Raw genomic sequence first — 21656 nt, forward strand, 5'->3', positions numbered from 1 at the left:
TGCTCCCCCAACATGGACTTCAACTCCCAGAATCCCCCACTTCTCACCTCATCCACTTGAGCCTGGGTTTCTCCTGTCCTCCATCCTCCCCCAGCATGGACTTCAACTCCCAGAATCCCCCACTTCTCACCTCATCCACTTGAGCCTGGGTTTCTCCTGTCCTCCATCCTCCCCCAGCATGGACTTCAACTCCCAGAATCCCCCACTTCTCACCTCATCCACTTGAGCCTGGGTTTCTCCTGTCCTCCATCCTCCCCCAACATGGACTTCAACTCCCAGAATCCCCCACTTCTCACCTCATCCACTTGAGCCTAGGTTTCTCCTGTCCTCCATCCTCCCCCCAGCATGGACTTCAACTCCCAGAATCCCCCACTTCTCACCTCATCCACTTGAGCCTAGGTTTCTCCTGTCCTCCATGCTCCCCCAGCATGGACTTCAACTCCCAGAATCCCCCACTTCTCACCTCATCCACTTGAGCCTGGGTTTCTCCTGTCCTCCATCCTCCCCCAGCATGGACTTCAACTCCCAGAATCCCCCACTTCTCACCTCATCCACCTGAGCCTAGGTTTCTCCACCCCACCCTCCACCAGCATGGACTTCAACTCCCAGAATCCCCCACTTCTCACCTCATCCACTTGAGCCTAGGTTTCTCCTGTCCTCCATCCTCCCCTAGCATGGACTTCAACTCCCAGAATCCCCCACTTCTCACCTCATCCACTTGAGCCTAGGTTTCTCCTGTCCTCCATGCTCCCCTAGCATGGACTTCAACTCCCAGAATCCCCCACTTCTCACCTCATCCACTTGAGCCTGGGTTTGCTGGAGCCTTCGGTTACTGGTGAGGTTGGGCGGGGGAGGAGGGGGACCCCCGGCCTCTCCTCCGGCAGCCGCGGGCATGGCAGCAGCATTAGCCGACCTGAAAGAAGACAAAGTGGGAGGGGGTGTGATTTTGCGTCTTGCACACGGAAGCTTAAAAACAAAAGGGGAGGGGGGGATTGTGGGTTTGCAAGGAGGTCGAACTCCTTAGCATCAGAGCGTGTTAATATAAGGCAGCTGGCAGTTGGAACAGAGTTCTTTTCAAGTGGGGAGGGGGAGTAGAATGTCTAACTCCTTAGCATCAGTGTGTGTTAATATAAGGCAACTGGCAGTTGGAACAGAGTTCTTTTCAAGTGAGGAGGGGGAGTAGAACGTCTAAACTCCCAGCCTTCAAGCCAGATGAAATAAAGCTGTCTGAACCTGAACAGACCTCCCCCCCCCCCACACCAGTGGGTTTCTCAGCATCCAAAACTTGTTGGGGTCTGAATTGGGACCCGCTGACCTAACCTCCAAAAAAAGTACCTAGAGGCAAGCCTTGTGATGAAATTCCCAGAATTCCCCCCTCCCCCAGCCACCACTGAGGGATTCTGGGAGAAGGCCACACCGCTAGGAAATGGGCGAGGTTGGGAAGGAGAGGGGCAGGCCAAAGAAAGACCTTTTTTGAACACTTCTTGTGAATTAGATCAGGCAAGGTTGGTTCAAAGGCCCGATCGGACCCCTAACGTGGGGCCATATGGGTGGACTTCACTCCCAGAATTCCCCAGACATTATGGTTTAAGATGGGCGGGTTTCAATTCCCAGAATTCCCTAGTCAGCATGTTTTGAGATGGGTGGACTCTGATTCCCAGAATTCCCCAGGTAGAACTTCAATTCCCAGAATTCCCCAGACATTATGCTTTAAGAGGAATGGGTGTGTTTTACGATGGGTGGACTTCAACTCCCAGAATTCTCAGTCAGCATGCTTTAAAATGCATGGACTTCAACTCCCAGAATTCCCCAGTCAGCATTCTTTAAGATGGGTGGACTTCAACTCCCAGAATTCCTGAGCCAGCATTCTTTGAGATGGCTGGACTCTGATTCCCAGAATTCCCCAGGTAGGACTTCAATTCCCAGAATTCCCCAGACATTATGCTTTAAGATGAATGGGTGTTTTACAATGGATGGACTTCAACTCCCAGAATTCCCCAGACATGCTTTAAGATAGGTGGATGTGTTTTGCAATCGGTGGACTTCAACTCCCACAATTCCCCAGTCAGCATTCTTTAAGATGGGTGGACTTCAACTCCCAGAATTCCTGAGCCAGCATTCTTTGAGATGGCTGGACTCTGATTCCCAGAATTCCCCAGACATTATGCTTTAAGATGAATGGGTGTTTTACGATGGGTGGACTTCAACTCCCAGAATTCTCAGTCAGCATGCTTTAAAATGCATGGATTTCAACTCCCAGAATTCCCCAGTCAGCATGCTTTAAGATGGGTGGACTTCAACTCCCAGAATTCCCCAGTCAGCATTCTTTAAGATGGGTGGACTTCAACTCCCAGAATTCCCGAGCCAGCATTCTTTGAGATGGCTGGACTCTGATTCCCAGAATTCCCCAGACATTATGCTTTAAGATGAATGGGTGTGTTTTACGATGGGTGGACTTCAACTCCCAGAATTCTCAGTCAGCATGTTTTAATATGGGTGGACTTCATCTCCCAGAATTCCTTAGAAATTATGTTTTAAGCTGGGTGGACTTCAACTCCCAGAACTCCCCAGGCATGAAAGTTTAAGATGGGTGGATTTCCAACTCCCAGAATTCCTGAGCCAGCATGCTTTGAGATGGCTGGACATGTTTACGATCAGTGGACTTCAACTCCCAGAACTCCCCAGGCATGATACTTTAAGATGGGTGAACTTCAACTCCCAGAATTCCCCAGACATTATGCTTTAAGATGGGTGGACTTCAACTCCCAGAATTCCCCAGACATTATGCTTTAAGATGGGTGGACTTCAACTCCCAGAATTCTCCAGACATTATGCTTTAAGATGGGTGGACTTCAACTCCCAGAACTCCCCAGGAATGATACTTTAAGATGGGTGGATTCCCAACTCCCAGAATTTCCCAGTCAGCATGCTTTAAGATGGGTGGACATGTTTTACGATCAGTGGACTTCAACTCCCAGAATTCCCGAGCCAGCATGCTTTGAGATGGCTGGACTCTGATTCCCAGAATCCCCCAAGTAGGACTTCAATTCCCAGAATTCCCCAGTCAGCATGCTTTAAGATGGGTGGACTTCAACTCCCAGAACTCCCCAGACACTATGCTTTAAGATGAATGGACTTCAACTCCCAGAATTCCCCAGTCATCTCCTCCTCTCCCCCCCCAACCCCCACCATTTTATCCTAGCGATTTTAAAGAAACAGCGCAGAATTTCTTCTCCTTTGGGAAACGCCTTTGTTAAACACATAACCCCAGCTTGGCCTTGCCCAGCTGTATAAAAAGACAGCAGTGGGATAACAGGAGGAGCCGTGTAATTAGAGGGAGGGTGTTAAGAGAAAGAGCTTTAGGCTTAATCCCCGGGAAGGGATTAACAAGCCAAGATTAGTAGTACAGTAGTAGTACAATTAGTAGCCATCTCTAAATTACCCCAAAAAGCAAATTGGAAAATATCTTGTTAGCTGACAAGATGCGCCAAAGAGCGGAAACGAGACTGTAGAATTTCAAAATTCTCCAGGAAACCGCCTTGTAAATCCGACATGCGTGTAACACGCATGTGTATAACATAGATCAGTAGAAGATGCATGAATTGCAGAGAGTCCTCGATTTTACAACAATCATCTTCTTTTAAAGACCCCATTATCCCTTGCGGGGTGGAGTCTTGGGCAACCGGAGCTAGCAGAGTGTTTTACTGGCCGGATGCCTTCCGTGTCTCCGATGAGGAGTTATATTCGGCAGATATATTCTCATTGTGGCCCAGAAAGAGAAATATCTGCCTCTACCTCAGATCGAACTCACAGCCTCCTGAGGCGGGAACTCCACCTGTAGGCCATTGCACCACCCCCTCGACTTACGACGATAGGGACCAAAATTTCCACTGCTAAGCAAGGCAAGGAAGCAAGTCACACACGCCCGATTTCAGTACTCTCCCTTTTTTTGGCCTGGGTTGTTAAGTGAATCAACCACGGTGGTTAAGTGAGTCGCATGGTCGTTAAGTGAATCCAGCTCCCCCCACCTTATTGACTTGGCTTATTGGGAGCCCCAGCTGGGAAGGTCGCAAATGGGGAATCGCATGACCCCAAAAGGCGTCGTAAATACATCCAAGGGCTCCAACGTTTATTATGCAACTTGAGGATGCTGCAATGGTCATAAGAGCGAGGATCAGTCATTATCGGAGCTTTTCCAATGGCCGTTGTCATTTCAAACAGCAGCTAAACGAACGGTCGTAAGTCCGGGATGATACCTGCATTGGTGGGGTATGATGGGTTTCTATGGAAGGCCATTGTAGCTAGTCCTCGACTTACGACCACAATTGAGCCCCAAATTTCTGATGTTAAGCGAGACTTTTGCTAAATGAGCCTTGCTCCATTTTACGACCTCCTTCGCCACGCTTAAGTGAAGCGAATCAATGCCGTTTTCAGCTACTCACACGGTCGTTAAGTGAATCCGGCTTCCCCGTCTACATGGCCTGTCAAAAGGGGATCACGTGACACACCCCAAGGACACTGCAACCGTCGTAAGTACGAGTCAGTTGCCCAGCGTCCGAATTTTGATCACGTGACCACGGGTGGCTGCCACGGTCGTAAGCGTGAAAAACAGTCATAAGTCTTCTTCAGAGCCGCTGCAACTGTCAACGGTCACTAAATGAAAAGGTTGTAAAGTGAGGACTACTCTGCTGTAAGAGGGCGGAAGTACATATAGTCCTCAGGTTACTATCATTCCTTTGGCGACTGTTCGAAGCTACAACAGCACTGAAAAAAGTGACTTATGACCGTGTTTCAGACTTGCGACCGCTGTGGTCAGCTGATCAAAATTCCCACGCTTGCCAACTGACTCGTACTTACAACGGTTTCAGAGCCCCGGGGTCGCGCGATACCCCTTTTTGCAACCTTCTGACGAGCCAAGTCATCAATGGGGAAGCCCGATTCACTTACCGACCGCGTGTGACTAACTTCACAAAACGGCAGGGATTCCCTTCCCAAGCGTGGCAAGGAATGTCGTAAAACGGAGCAAAACTCACTGAGCCGATGTCTCGCTTAACAACAGAACTGGGGGCTCCATCATGGTCGTAGGTCGAGGACTACCTGTATTCTACTGACTCACCCCATTTGATCCCATTTCAAAAATACAGTGACGTTTTAGCCGAATTCTTTTCAGGTTGTTCCAAAATCCTGCTTCGAAATCCTATCTTTTCAGAAAGGAGACTCACCTCATCCAGGCCAACAGGATCTAAAAGGTTAAATCCTGTAGGAAGTGGGGCCAAAATTGGTTCATCGGGATCCAAAATGATCTCGAGACCGGCTTGAAACCACAGGGCTCTCTCCAACAAAATGCAGATAGGAAGGAGAGGAGAAAGGAGAGGAATAGGAGAAAGGGAAAGGCAGAGGAAGAATGGGAGGGAATGTAAGAGTAGGAAAGAGGGGAGGAAGGGGAAGAAGAAGGGAAGGGGAAAGGGGAGGAAGGGGAAGGAGAGAAGGGAAAGGAGAGGAGGAAGGAAGGAGAGAAGAAAGAGGGGTAGGAAGGAGGGAGGGAAGCAAGGAGGGAAGGAAGGAGAGAAGGAGAGAAGAAAGGAGGGAAGGAAGGAGGGAATGTAGGAGAGAAGGAAGGGGGGAAGGAAGGAGGAAAGGAAGGGGGAAAGGAAGGAGAGAAGGAGAAAAGAAAGGAGGGAAGGAAGGACGGAGGGAAGGAAGGAGGGAAGGAGAGAAGGAGGGAAGGGGAAGGAGGGAGGGAAGGAAGGAAGGAGGGAAGGAAGGGGAATAGGAGAGAAGAAAGGAGGGAAGGAAGGAGGGAATGTAGGAGAGAAGGAAGGGGGGAAGGAAGGAGGAAAGGAGAAAAGAAAGGAGGGAAGGAGGGAAGGAGAGAAGAAAGGAGGGAAGGAAGGAGGGAATGTAGGAGAGAAGGAAGGGGGAAGGAAAGAGGAAAGGAAGGGGGAAAGGAAGGAGAGAAGGAGAAAAGAAAGGAGGGAAGGAAGGAGGGAAGGAGAGAAGGGGAAGGAGGGAGGGAAGGAAGGGGAGTAGGAGAGAAGAAACGAGGGAAGGAAAGAGGGAGGGAGGGAAGAAGAAGTAGGACCATTGTAAGATAAGATGGATCTATGGGATGTTAAGAAAGCAATCTTCAAGTATATTGTCAACTGTAGGGGAGAAAAATTGTTATAAATACATATTATTAATAACAGTTATGAGATCATATAATTGTGAATGTATATATGAAATTGATAAAATAAAATTTTTAAAAAATGCATTTTAATGTGGAGAAAAGCAAAGTTTGACATTTAGGATTTCAAAAAAAAATAAAATCAAAATCCAAGGTGTGTAGATCCAGATCAGGTGAGAGCTGTCTCCAAAAACAGGAGCGGCGAGATGGGCTTTGTAGTCCTAGGGGGACGATCGCTTAAGGAGGAGCCAGCCGTGTGCAGCGGCAGCCAAAAAAAGCCAATTAATGATCCTCTGTTGTATAAACAGAGGCAGAGAATCAAAATCAAGGGAGGGATGAGTACCACTTTGCAAAGCCTTAGTAAGGCCGAACCTGGATTCCTGCAACTAATTTTGGTCCCCACATTACAAAAAAAAAAAAGATGTTGGAGATTTTGGGGGGAAAAGGTGCAGAGAAGAGCAACTAAGATGATTTAAAGGCCTGGAGACTAAAACATAGGACGAATGCTTGCAGGATTTGGGTGTGGCCAGCCTGGAGAAAAGGAGGACTAGGGGGGGGGGGGATATGATCACAGGATTCCAGTATTTGAGGGGCTGCCCCAAAGAAGAGGGAGTCAAGCTATTCTCCAAAGCATCTGAAAGCAGGTCAAGAAGCAATGGATGGAAACTAATCAAGGAGAGAAGCAACTTAGAACTGAGGAGGAATTTCCTGACAGGGAGGACAATTAACCAGTGCAACAACTTGCCACCAGAAGTTGTGGGTGCTCCCTCACTAGAGAAGAGACTGGACGGTCACTTGTCTGAAATGGTAGAGGGTCTCCTGCTTGAGCAGGGGGTTGGACTAGAAGACCTCCAAGGTCCCTTTCTATTCCATTCCATTCCATGACAGGTAGGTAGGTAGACAGACAGACAGACAGACAAACAGAGATATAGAGAAAGATGATAGATAGGTAGATAGGTAGATAGGTAGATAGGTAGATAGGTAGATAGGTAGATAGATAGATAGATAGATAGATAGATAGATAGATAGATAGATAGATAGATAGATAGATAGATAGATAGATAGATAGAGATAGATAGATAGACAGATGATATAGATGATAGATAGATGATAGATAGATAGATAGATAGATAGACAGATGATATAGATGATAGATAGATGATAGATAGATAGATAGATAGATAGATAGATAGATGATAGATAGATAGATAGATAGATAGATAGATAGATAGATAGATAGATAGATAGATAGATAGATAGATAGGACACAGATGATAAATGGATAGATGGATAAGAGATGACACAGATGATAATGGATGGATAAATACAAAGATGATAGATAAATGATAGATAGATAGATAGATAGATAGATAGATAGATAGATAGATAGATGGATGGATGGATGGATGGATGGATGGATGGATGGATGGATGGATGGATGATAGATGGATGATATAGTAGATAGATGATACAGTAGATAGATAGATGATACAGTAGATAGATAGATGATAGATGATAGATAGATTAGATAGGACACAGATGATAAATGGATAGATGGATAAGAGATGACACAGATGATAATGGATGGATAAATACAAAGATGATAGATAAATGATAGATGATAGATAGATAGATAGATAGATAGATAGATAGATAGATAGATAGATAGATGGATGGATGGATGGATGGATGGATGGATGGATGGATGATATAGTAGATAGATGATAGAGTAGATAGATAGATGATACAGTAGATAGATAGATGATAGATAGATTAGATAGGACACTGATGATAAATGGATAGATGGATAAGAGATGACACAGATGATAATGGATGGATAAATACAAAGATGATAGATAAATGATAGATAGATGATAGATGGATGGATGGATGATAGATGGATGATACAGTAGATAGATAGATTAGATAGATAGATAGATAGATAGATAGATAGATAGATAGATAGATAGATAGATAGATAGATAGATAGGACACAGATGATAAATGGATAGATGGATAAGAGATGACACAGATGATAATGGATGGATAAATACAAAGATGATAGATAAATGATAGATAGATAGATAGATAGATGGATGGATGGATGGATGGATGGATGGATGGATGGATGGATGATAGATGGATGATATAGTAGATAGATGATACAGTAGATAGATAGATGATACAGTAGATAGATAGATGATAGATGATAGATAGATTAGATAGGACACAGATGATAAATGGATAGATGGATAAGAGATGACACAGATGATAATGGATGGATAAATACAAAGATGATAGATAAATGATAGATGATAGATAGATAGATAGATAGATAGATAGATAGATGGATGGATGGATGGATGGATGGATGGATGGATGGATGGATGGATGGATGGATGGATGGATGATATAGTAGATAGATGATAGAGTAGATAGATAGATGATACAGTAGATAGATAGATGATAGATAGATTAGATAGGACACTGATGATAAATGGATAGATGGATAAGAGATGACACAGATGATAATGGATGGATAAATACAAAGATGATAGATAAATGATAGATAGATGATAGATGGATGGATGGATGATAGATGGATGATACAGTAGATAGATAGATTAGATAGATAGATAGATAGATAGATAGATAGATAGATAGATAGATAGATAGATAGATAGATAGATAGATAGATACATACATACATTCATACATACATACATACATACATACATACATAGGACACAGATGATAAATGGATAGAGATGACACAGATAAATGGATGGATAGATACATAGATGATATAGATGATAGACAGATATAGATAGATAGATAGAAATCAAGCAAAATAAGAAACAAACGAAATCAAATGAAAATGAAATTATAAAAATATAATTGAAAAGGAATATAAAAATGAAATCACATAACATAACAATGAAATAAAGACGGGGACATGAAGCACAGGCAGTCCTCGACTTACAACAATCCATTTAGTGACCGTTCAAAGTTACGACGGCACCCCCCCCCAAAAAAGAAACTTACGGCCGTTTTTCACGTTTACAACCTCTGCAGCATCACAGGATCCAAATTTAGACGCTTGGCAACCAACTCAGATTTATGACGCTTTGCAAGGTCCCTGGGTCACGTGATCCCCCGTTTACGACCTTCCGGCCCGCAGCAAAGTCTATGTATGGGGAAGCCCCGATTCGCTTGACGACTGTGCTAACTTAACAACTGCAAGCGATTCGCTTAACAAGAGTGGTCGTAAAACGGAGCAGAGCTCACTTTAGCCAATATCTAGAAATTGTTGGGCTCGAGGGTGGCCGTAACTCGAGGACTACGCGTAAACCATCCTTGCCACTCTGGAAGTTGCCAATTTCTCCCCACCCCCCCAGAAAAAAACCTAAAAACGGAACCAGGAACCGAACCAGGCCGCAAATAAAGATGGTTGTGGCCCACCAGTGGAGCCACAAATAAAGATGGTTGTGGCCCACCAGTGGAGCCACAAATAAAGATGGTTGTGGCCCACCAGTGGAGCCACAAATAAAGATGGTTGTGGCCCACCAGTGGAGCCACAAATAAAGATGGCTGTGGCCCACCAGTGGAGCCACAAATAAAGATGGTTGTGGCCCACCAGCGGAGCCGGTAGCAGATTTTGGAGAGTGGGGAGGGTTGGGGAGGAAGATGGACCAATCCTGGAGTCCGAGGAAGGCTCGGACGAGGGCTCTGCGTCGGAGGCAGAGAGGGGGCCGCCCCGACAGTTACCAGCTGCCTTCGGAGTCAGACATCCGTGAGGCAGAAGAACAGCTGGAGCCTGTTCCCAGTGTGCGCATGCGCAGAGTGGCCAGACGAAGGGAACAGCTAAAGAACAGGGGTCGACTTGGGAGTAAAGCCACAGGTGGACGGTGAATGGCCCCTCCCAGAGGAAGTAAAAGAGGAGCAACAGGGGAGTGGAGCTTGCAGGAGTTCGCTCCATTGATTTGGGACTCTCCGAGACTCCATGCCAGGTTTTGCCGATCTCGGCCTGGCCGCTCTCCAAGGCAGATGAGGTCTGTGACTATAAATCCTCCCTTGAAAGACTTTGCTGGATGGGAAGGAGCAGAATTCACAGTCAGTGAATTAAAAGGGTCTTTATTTCTCGGGACAAGGAATTTTCTTCATGCTCTCGGTCAGAATAAAGATTTCAACAGCAACCCGCCTTTGTCGGGAATCCATTTCCCCTGATAATCTACTAAAAAAAGGGCATGATCTGCCTTCTATACACACAAACACACACACACACACAAAAGCACAAACACACACTTGGATTTGCAGTCAACCTGCTGCAATGAACAAGCGATGACTCAGTCACGACTTCTGAGAACAGGTGACGGATTTCAATGCATCCATTGAAAGGATGACTAAGGAGGCTCGGATTGGCGCACGAGGTCACCACTATGACATCACGGGCCGATTCGATCCCGAGACCCGCGCACGCCATCGCCCCGTGGACGAGCCACACGATCTTGCCAAACCCCTTCCAGGTGCTACCCAAAGAATGGCGGAGAATTTTAACAATGCAGCCCCGGTGGCTTCCAAAGCTCTCCTCATTTCTGGCCCCAAGTTACTAGTCCTCACCGTCTCCAATCAGATGAGGATGGTTGAAATCAATGCACCTAGTGCTTCAGGTGCAGAGTTGAACCATCCTCCTCGGTTTGGACTAGTAACTTGGGCAGAAAAGAGGAGAATTTCGGACGCTTCCCTTCAATCATCCTCAGTTTGGACGGTGAGGACTAGTAACTTGGGCAGAAAAGAGGAGAACTTTGGACGCTTCCATTCAATCATCCTCAGTTTGGGCGGTGAGGACTAGTAACTTGGGCAGAAAAGAGAACTTCAGACGCTTCCGTTCAATCATCCTCAGTTTGAGCAGTGAGGACTAGTAACTTGGGCAGCAAAGAGGAGAACTTTGGAAGCTTCCGTTCAATCATCCTCAGTTTGGGCAGTGAGGACTAGTAACTTGGGCAGAAAAGAGGAGAGCTTTGGAAGCTTCCATTCAATCCTCCTCCTCGGTTTGGGCAGTGAGGACTAGTAACTTGAGCAGGAAAGAGAACTTTGGGAGATTACGTTGTCAAATAAACTGGCTGGGAGTAAAATCCCCAGAAGTAACTATTATATTAAATCGCTATCAAATAAATCTATATTTTTATATGGATAGCAAGCTCAACGTTTGAAGTTGCAAAAGCCGAGCCAGAATTCTCCCATTTTACATTCCAGATCTGTCTATTTACAGCCACTCCCGATTTTATTGAGGATGCGAGGGCTAAATATATATATATTAACATATAAATCTATTTATCTCCTGCTTGCCAGGAGTTCGAACGGCGTACAGTAAATAAGCATTCCAGCCACCTAACCCCAAAACAGGAAGCAGGCACGTTAAAACCCACATTAAATACAATTTTAAAATCCACATTTGATGAAAACAAAGCCATCCGTTTGCCGGGAAAATATTTAGGTTTTTTTTGCTGCCTTGAGTTATTCGTAAAAATAATAAAGGAAACATCCTTTTTATCCTTCTGTAATCCCTTAATTCAGGATAGTAAAATATTCATTCATAAATATTTCCAGAGCAGGCACGGGTACCCAAAAAATATTTCCCATAGAAATAATATATATATTTCATTATATCAATGTATATTTACAGGTTCGAATCCCAGTAAGGGTCTGGCTAGCTGATGAGAGCTAAATAGCTTGAAATAGATCTATTACTAGCCTCCCTTTATTTATTTATTTATCAGCACAAATGCAACACAAATGTATATTTATATACATAAATATATACATTCTATAAATGTAAATCCAGATACCGACTTATTGTATGGAGACAAAACAGGCACAGCTCCAATCTCAAACCGAACGATGAACACAATTGCCAAGAAAGGAACGCACAAATATCCAAGACAGCACACAAAATCAATCAATCAAAATCCGGATCGATTATTCCTAGAGAGGAATAAACAGGAAAAGGGAAAGGAGACCAAGGAGAGAGAGAATGACTTAAAATCCGTCCAAGGCGAGCGGATGAGCCTTAATTTGATTATTTTAATTTGATTAAGTTGAGCAAATCAAACTAGAATTTAGGAGCGATTTTATTTATGCTTTTGCAAAGTTTCTGAACCTCGGTGAGTTTCAAAGACGGTTGGAACTTCAACTCCCAGAATCCCCCTTGTTGTGCAGGCCCGGGGGGAATTCTGGGAGTTGAAGTTCCATCTTCAATTTGCACAGATTGAGGTGTTATTTGACCCTTATTCTAGAAGGCTGAACCCGTTCGCTCCCCCAAGCCTTGTGAGTGTGACACACACACACACACAACCCACAAAAGAATGCAAGTCTTTGTGTGTCTAAGAAAAGCAGTAAACAATCAACAAGAAGAACCAGGCCGCAGCTCAACCGGCTTAGCGCTTCTGTCAACAAGAGGCTTTGTCCGTCCGTCACACAATCCACCTTCCTTCCTTCCTTCCTTCCCCTCTGCAGATCTGGCTGTCGGCCCAGATTCCAGGCAGATCCACCCACGGGAGTCGCGAGTTCGAATCCCACCGACCAAGGAATAATAATAGTCATTTTTTATTTTAAAAAAAATAATCACATTATTGTGGCTTTCGCCCAGTTCGTGTATAATTACATTTTTGCAGGAGAGGAAGGAAGGAAAGGAAGGTTTTTGTGGTGGTTGTTTTTTTTTTAAATTGAAAAACCAAGATTTCTAACCTCAACTTCCTTTTTTTTTTAAATTGCAGGATCTCTAAGGGATTTCACTGTCTTTTTACGGATGATTGACAGCTGTCTCAAATCAAAGCCCTGCCATGCAAGGGAGGTGGTATCTATCTATCTATCTATCTATCTATCTATCTATCTATCTATCTATCTATCTATCTATCATCTATCTATCATCTATCTATCTAATCTATCTATTACCTACCTACCTATTATTTATCTATCTATCTATCTATCTATCTATCTATCTATCTATCTCTATCTATCTATCTCTATCTATCTATCTATCTATCTATCTATCTATCTATGTATCTATGTATCTATCTATCTCTATCTATCTATCTATCTCTATCTATCTATCTATCTATCTATGTATCTATCTATCTATCTCTATCTATCTATCTATCTCTATCTATCTATCTATCTATCTATCTATCTATGTATCTATGTATCTATGTATCTATCTCTATCTATCTATCTATCTATCTATCTATCTATCTATCTATCTATCTCTATCTATCTATCTCTATCTATCTATCTATCTATCTATCTATGTATCTATGTATCTATCTATCTCTATCTATCTATCTATCTCTATCTATCTATCTATCTATCTATGTATCTATCTATCTATCTCTATCTATCTATCTATCTCTATCTATCTATCTATCTATCTATCTATCTATGTATCTATGTATCTATGTATCTATCTCTATCTATCTATCTATCTATCTATCTATCTATCTATCTATCTAATCTTTCTTCTTTCTTTCTTTCTTTCTTTCTTTCTTTCTTTCTTTCTTTCTTTCCCTTCCTTCCTTCCTTCCTCCCTTCCCTTCCCTTTCCTTCTTTAAAAGGATGAAAATATGGATCACAAGGAAAGGGGAAACCCCTCCCAAAAAAACCTTGAATTAGGGGTTTTTTCCTCTTAATAAAACCCCCTTTTTTTAAAACAAGGGGAAGAACTGAGATTGTTACAAAAAGGAAATGAAAACACCTCCTATCCGAAATAAAATAAATGAAAATTAGGGCATGGAAGATTCTTCCTTGATGGCGGGATGGACGGCCGATCCATTTAATAAATTAAAATAAATCAAAGTGGGCTTGGAAGGAGGGAACTGCAAGAAAATTACCAACTGAATAGTTCTGGTTTATTTTTTTATTTTATTTGTTTTTTTCGCAGCTGGTGATTCAGCACCTGCTGAAGACTGGGAGGTGTTTATAAGGCAATCTTTCCATTCAATCCCCTTGTTAGAAAATAATAATAATAATAAAAACGGTTTATCACAAAACATTTAAGAGATCGAGGCCCTTAAACCCCACTGGATAATAAATCACTGATTGTTAATAAATCACTGATGCTTTTGTGTGTGTGTGTGTTATATTCTAACGGTCAAAAGCAGCTTAATTTCCTTAATTTCTTCCTTAATTTCCTTCATTTTTCTTTGGGGTTTGCAAAATATGCCAACCGTTTCCCCCGGATTGCAATCGCGGAAATAGCCCTTTCGTATATATTTCCCACGAGACCCGTGGCTCTTTTAAAAAATGTTTTTTTTTTCCAACCAGACCTCGCAGAATAACACCCGGCGGCACTCTGCACGATCCCAGGAGCATCTTCAGACATCCTATTTATTCTGCATGCAATGTTCAATCGGTGTCGTTTGAAGAAGGGGGGGGGGGACACCAACTCCCAGAATTCCCCAGTCATCTGGCTGGGGGATTCTGGGAGTTGAAGTCCACCTCTCTTAAAATAGCCAAGGTTGAAAAACACTCATAAAATATATTTTCTCTGCTCTCCCATCTCCCTTCCAATAGCCAATTTGGTGCCTAAAATCTCGTCGTTCCCAGCGGCATCAAATCACCTTCTGCATTCGAGACAGGGGCAAAACACCCCCCCCCCATTTATTTTATCTGCACCACCCCTCTACCCATATTCCACTCCGCAAACGTTACCCCCAATGCATCTTCACCCCCTTTGCAAAATCCCATTATATTCTTATTTATTTTGCAACCTTCCGGGAGCCCACTGGGAGTTTCTCCCCCACCCATCCAGATGGGGAGAGGGGGGAAATCGAGAAGCCAAACCAGGGTGGTCCTCTTCCCCCACCACCCCAAATCCTTGGACAAAAATAAAATAAAATAAAAATCCACACCAACCACAAAGGAAAACTGTAGCAGTGTCACCGCCAGGAGGGGGGAAAAAAAAAGGGGGGGGTTGATATTTTTAGCATCCTCCATCTGCCCCGCTTGCAAAAATCTAAAAATACTCCAAAAGGGGGGGGGGAGGAGAAGAAGAGAGGATGCATCCTTCTTAAAGAGGCATCAGCTCCCCCCCAAAAAAATCACCTCTTGGTGCCCCATCCTTTCCTTTCAATCCTTTTGTTCCTTCCTGACAGCATGCCAAAGGGTGTTTTTTTTATTGCAAACCCTCCCCGTTTTTCACCCTTTTTGCAATTCCCAGGTGTGGGGAAAGAGGCATTTTTTAAAAACATTTATTTTTATTTTTAAATAACACGCCCACCCTCCACCTGTATGCAAAATAGGGCGGGGGATTTGGACACCCTTCCAAAAAATGCTTTTTCTTCTTCTTCTTCTTTCCTTCTGTTTTGGATCCTTCTCCACCCTTTTTTTTGAAAGGGGGGGGGTCTCAGGACGTTAATTTGCACATAGAGGAGAGCCAGAGGATGCACACATACATGCATACATACATTCAATGCACACACATGCATATGACACATGTGTGTGCATCTCCACCCTAGATCAAAAGGGGGGGGCGCCTTTAAAACAAATCTTAAAATTGCAAATAAAAAAAGGCAGCCCCCACTTTCTAACACCCCCCCTCCGCCTTTTTTCTTCTTCTTTTTTTGCACGTTTGCAAAAGGCAAAGCGAGCGTGCAAAGATGACCTCATTTATTCCTAGGCAAGGAATAAATAAGAGAGGGAGGGGAGGTTTGAAAAATGCAATATTGCCGGCAGCTTTTTTCCCCTTTTTTGCACCCCAGGCGGGTGGGGGGCGTTGGAAAGGGTCGTCTCCCCCCCCAATATTTGGAGATTTGGGGGGGGGGGTTAAAAAGGGGCCTTTTTTAAAGGGGTCCAACAGTTTCATTCATTGGGGGAGGCAAGGTACGTGCCCTTGGGGGGGGAAGACACCTTTAAACCAAGTCTCCCCCCTTTTTTGTTTTCTTTGGGGAGGGGGCAGCCCCGCCACCCTAGATCTGAACTCCACCCTTTTTTAAATCAGGGGGGTGGGGGGGCGACACAAGAGATCCAGAAGGAAGCACCCATTGCAGCAAAATATATTTTAAAAAGGCGTGATGTGGTTTATCCTTCGGAAGCCCCCCTCCTCATTTGCACCCTCCCCCCCCCAAAAAAATGAAAAATATGCGTGGGAGGGGGGGGGAGAAGAGCCGCTTGCCGATGCACCAAAATCCAATGCAAGCCGGGGGACCGTGCACGACCTCCGTCTCCTTGCAAAGACCCTTCCCCACCCAGGTCAAAAAAAATAAAAACAACAAGAGACACCCCCCCAGCCCACCCTTGTTACTGCGGGGCGGCATCCGAGGCGTGGGCGGCGAGAGAGAGAGAGAAGTGAGGAGAAAACCCCTCCTTTCTCGCGTGCACCTGCTTTGATGCAAGAAAAGGAGCATTGCACGCCGGTGCCCGCTTTGCATCGAAGCGGCTACTTACATCGCGGAGGACGCTGGCTGTGGCGGGCGGGCGGGCGGTCAGTGGCGGCGGCGGCGGCGGCTGCGAGGCTCGCGCTCCCCGAATGAAGCTGCTCGCTCGGGCAGAGGCAGCAAAATGGCGGCCGAGCTGTCACATCCGGGCATTTCGGAGAGGGGAGGGGGGAGGAGAAGAGGAGGAGGAGGGAGAGAGAAGGAGTCCGCCATCTTGGTCAGGCTCTTTTTTTCACCTAGAGCTCCATGAGGAGAAAAAAAACAACACCCCCCCCCCCAATAACATTTCAATAAAAATCGACTCAAAACACGACCAAGTGAAAACAAAACATTCAAATAGAGCGTCCTAATTTTCGTCCTATTTTTAAATGACCCACCACCACCACCATCCCTTGTGGGGGTGGAGCCTAGGCAACTGAATGGAGGTGAGGGTTTTTACTGGCCGGATGCCCTTCCTGTTGCCAATATGGAGTTTTGTTTGGGCAGCTCTGTTCTCAGTAATATTGAGAACGCGGAATTCGCGTATCTATTTATCTTCATATATGAATCTACATATGGGTGGTCCCTTGCCTTGCAACAACAGTTCATTGAGTCCATACTCCCTTGTGGGGTGGAGTCTGGAGATATAGATAGATAGATAGATAGATAGATAGATAGATAGATAGATAGATAGATAGATAGATAGATAGATAGATAGATAGATAGATAGATAGATAGATAGATAGATAGATAGATAGATAGATAGATAGATAGATAGATAGATAGATAGATAGATAGATAGATAGATAGATAAGAGATAAATAATACATATAAATAATATAGATTAAGATATAGAGATAGATATATTAGAGATAAACGATAGATGATATATAATAGATATAGATAAAGATAGATTTAGAGATAGAGATAAATAATAGATAGATATAGATTAAGATAGATATAGAGAGATAGATATATTAGATAATAGATAGATATAGATTAAGATATAGATATATTAGATATATAGATACATATATTAGAGATATAAATAATAGATATAAATAGATATAGATTAAGATAGATATATAGATAGATGATAGATATATTAGAGATCAATAATAGATAGATGATAAATAATAGATATAAAGATAGATAGATATATTAGAGATAAATGATAGATGATAGATAGATAAATAATAGATATAAAGATAGATATATAGATAGATTAGAGATAGAGATAAATAATAGATATAGATTAAGATAGATATAGATAGATATATTAGATAATAGATAGATATAGATTAAGATATAGATAGATATATTAGATATATAGATACATAGATATATTAGAGATATAAATAATAGGTATAAATATAGATTAAGATAGATATATAGATATATAGATAGATGATAGATATATTAGAGATAAATAATAGATAGATGATAAATAATAGATATAAAGAGATAGATATAGATAAATTAGAGATAGAGATAAATGATATAAATAATAGATAGATATAGATTAAGATAGATAAATATAGAGATAGATAGATAGGTATGATAGATAGATAGATAGATAGATAGATAGATAGATAGATAGACAGACAGATAGATAATAGAATATTTAGATAGACAGACAGATGTAGATAGATAGATGTAGATATATATAGAGAGAGAAATAATACATAGATAGATAGATATAATAGATAGAGATATATGATAGATAGATAGGTCATTTAATGACACCGTAATCCCTTGTGGGGTGGAGTCTGAGCAACTGAATGGAGCTGTTTACTCGCCGGCTGCCTTTCCTGTCGCCAATGCAGAGTTATATTCAGCGGATAAATTCTCAATATTGAGAATGCGGATTTCACTTACCTATTTATCTTCACATATAAATCTATATACCAGGAGTCCCGAGACTTGTAACAATTCATTTAGTCGTCATCACCATCATCTTTTAATGACCCCATAATGTCTTGCGGGGGTGAAGTCTGGGCAACTGAATGGAGCAAGCAGAGTGTTTACTGGCCGGATGCCCTTCCCTGTCGCCAATGCAGAGTTTTGCTCAGCAGATAAATCCTCATTATGCCCAGAGAGAGAAATATCTGCCTCTACCTAGGTTTGAACTCACAACCCCCGATTGTAAGGGGAGAGCTCCACCTCTAAGCCACTGCATCACTCTTGAAGTCCTAACCTCGAAGCCTCCAAATTGGGGCATTTCGACCCACCTGACTGGAATAAACTGGCTTGGCACAAATCAGCTATCTTGGTTTTTGGGAGACCAAGCAGTTGGGGGTTTAATCCCAACTGAAATTCAACTAAACATCCCATCATCCCCAGCAGGCTTGATGGAGTCGACAGCACAGGTTGCCAAAAGTCCAAAGATGTTAGCTGTATTTCCACATAACGCAACCAACACATTTTAGCCTGGCACATGCCAACCTGGTCGGTTTCCGATCTGTGCCCCTAGGAAACCGGGTGTCAGCGTTCCAAGTATCATGTAGAATTAAATCAGAGTCCAAGGCAAAACGATCCTTAAAGTTCCAATTTAATAAATCAAGACATTTTAGCACATCTGGGTTAATCCCAATTCTGGAAATGACATCAGAAACCCCGTGGCACGACAAAACCGCGCTCGACTAAGCCGCGCCCGATTAAGCCGCGTCGCTGACGTCATCAACAGGGCGACAACAGTGAGCGCGGAGAAAGAAGGGCGCTTTAAATAGCGCTTTGAAAGCAAGCCGATTCAACTTAAGGTAAGGGTTAGGGTTAGGGTTAGGGTTAGGGTTAGGGTTAGGTTTAGGGTTAGGATTAGGTTTAGGGTTAGGTTAAGGGTTAGGTTTAGGGTTAGGTTAAGGTTTAGGGTTAGGTTTAGGGTTAGGTTAAGGGTTAGGGTTAGGTTTAGGGTTAGGGTTAGGATTAGGTTTAGGGTTAGGTTAAGGGTTAGGTTTAGGGTTAGGTTAAGGTTTAGGGTTAGGTTTAGGATTAGGTTTAGGGGGGTTAGGTTTAGGTTTTAATTTTAGGTTTAGCGTTTACAGCGTGCTTCTGTCTCCGCGCTGTTGTCGCCCTGTTGATGACGTCAGCTACGTGGTTTCGAGCGCGGTTTAGTTGAACGCGGTTTTGTGGTGGAACCCAGAAACCCACCCAGTTAAAAGGTCATGATCTTGTCTCCACACCCACAATCCATCACATGGTCCGATCTTCTCCTGCCACGCTGGCATCCACACCCAGCTGCTTCCGGTCAGGTGTAAAAGTGCGGAGACAAAAGACGACCTTGGCTTCTAGTAAAGAATGACAACAACACATTCCACAATCCTACTCCTTTCTATGCCAACCTCCCATCAACTATACTAATGAAACAGCATAATGAAATAAGAGAAAAATTCTAAAAGGAATATAATTGCAGGCCTGAAACCGGGTTTATTGAATAAACAACCATTACTTAGAATCAAGCATAGAACTATGCAATCCCAGAAATAGGGTTTCCAATTTTATAGGCTTGAAAAGATTTCGGTGGGAGGAGCGGAGTGACTTACAACCAGTCCTCACACTTACGTTACATACAAACTGCAACCAGCACACCTAGCTCAAAAGGGAACCATCTCTACTAAAAGCACCTTACCCAGGATCCAAGTAGTTATCATAGTCCTCGAAGTACAGCCACAATTGAGCCCGATCTTTGTTGCTAAGCAAGACAAACCTATTCAATGAGCTTTACGACCGTCCTTGCCACTGTTGTTAAGTGAATCACTGCGGTTGCTAGTAAGGTGGCTCTTAAAAAAACGAATCTTGACTTGGCTTGTCACGTCACAAAAGGGGATGACACAACCCTGGGACATTGTGACCGTCGTAAATATGAGTTCAGCCCCCAAGCACCCAATTTTGTTCCCGTCAATGCTGCGACGTGTGTCAAAAATGGTCGTAAAGCCACTTTTTCCAGTTCTAACTCCCAACAGTCACTCAATGGAAGATTTTTTTTTAATTAATTATTTTAATTTTATCAATTTCATATATACATTCACACTTATATGATCTCATAACTGTTATTAATAATATGTATTTATAACAATTTTTCCCTACTGTTGACAATATACTTGAAGATTGCTTTCTTACCCTCCCATAGATCCATCTTATCTTACAACGGTCCTACTTCTTCTTCCCTCCCTCCCTCTTTCCTTCCCTCGTTTCTTCTCTCCTACTCCCCTTCCTTCTCTCCCTCCCCTTCCTTCCATCCTTTCTTTTCTCCTTCTCTCCTTCCTTCCCCCTTCCTTTCGTCCTTCCTTCCCCCCTTCCTTCTCTCCTACATTCCCTCCTTTCTTCTCTCCTTCCTTCCCTCCTTTCTTCTCTCCTTTTTTCCCTCCTTCCCCCTTCCCTCCTTTCTTCTCTCCTTCCTTTCCCCCTTCCTTTCCTCCTTCCTTCTCTCCTACATTCCCTCCTTTCTTCTCTCCTTCCTCCCCTCCTTTCTTCTCTCCTTTCCCTTCTCTCCTTCCTTCCCTCCTTCCTTCTCTCCTTTCCCTACTCCCCTTCCTTCCCTCCCTCCCTCCTTCCCTCCTTTCTTTTCTCCTTCTCTCCTTCCTTTCCCCCTTCCTTCTCTCCTACATTCCCTCTTCCTTCCCTCCTTATCTCCTTCCTTCCCTCCTTGCTTCCCTCCCTCCTTCAATGGAAGATTGTAAATCAAAGACGACTGTACTTTACTGTTGTAACTTCGAACCGGGTCTAAACCAACGGCTGTAAATCTACAGATGCGATTTCTTCTTTTATCCCTTTCCATGGTTAATCGAAACGGCCAGGCCAAGCCATGCAATTTCCATTTTCACTGGTTCTTCGAATGTCCCCCGCAACTTCCAGAAAGAAGAGATTCGGAGAAAAACAAGCTTAAGGGAAATGTTTTTTTATTAAAATTACAACAGTGCCCTAGGAAATATATATACACAAAGATCGGGCATACCGTTTTTGGGAAATAGTTGGCTTATACCTTTAAAAAAAAACAGCGACGATGACAAGGATCAAGGTTTGAAAGAAGCTTGAAGACGAAGAAGGATCAGCCAAGGTCAAAAGATCAAAATAGGATTCCTATG

At 43.4% G+C, this 21656-nt stretch overlaps 1 protein-coding gene across 1 annotated transcript in view; it reads right to left on the minus strand.

Moving 5' to 3' along the window:
- Positions 1 to 16726, minus strand: part of VAMP2 (vesicle associated membrane protein 2) — a 29291-nt gene extending 12565 nt beyond the window's left edge. Inside the window, exons 1-2 of the mRNA XM_087714274.1 lie at positions 16607 to 16726; positions 793 to 913 (exon numbers count right to left, since the gene is read on the minus strand). Of these exons, the coding sequence (XP_087570400.1) occupies positions 793 to 913; positions 16607 to 16608 (123 nt within the window). The 5' untranslated portion in view covers positions 16609 to 16726. The remainder of the gene's footprint in view (positions 1 to 792; positions 914 to 16606) is intronic.
- Between the last annotated feature and the right edge of the window lie 4930 nt (positions 16727 to 21656).

The sequence above is a fragment of the Thamnophis sirtalis genome, unplaced genomic scaffold, assembly GCF_051295495.1.
Source record: "Thamnophis sirtalis isolate CommonGarterSnake01/CBP01778 unplaced genomic scaffold, rThaSir2_p1.2 scaffold_4, whole genome shotgun sequence".
NCBI lineage: Eukaryota > Metazoa > Chordata > Lepidosauria > Squamata > Natricidae > Thamnophis > Thamnophis sirtalis.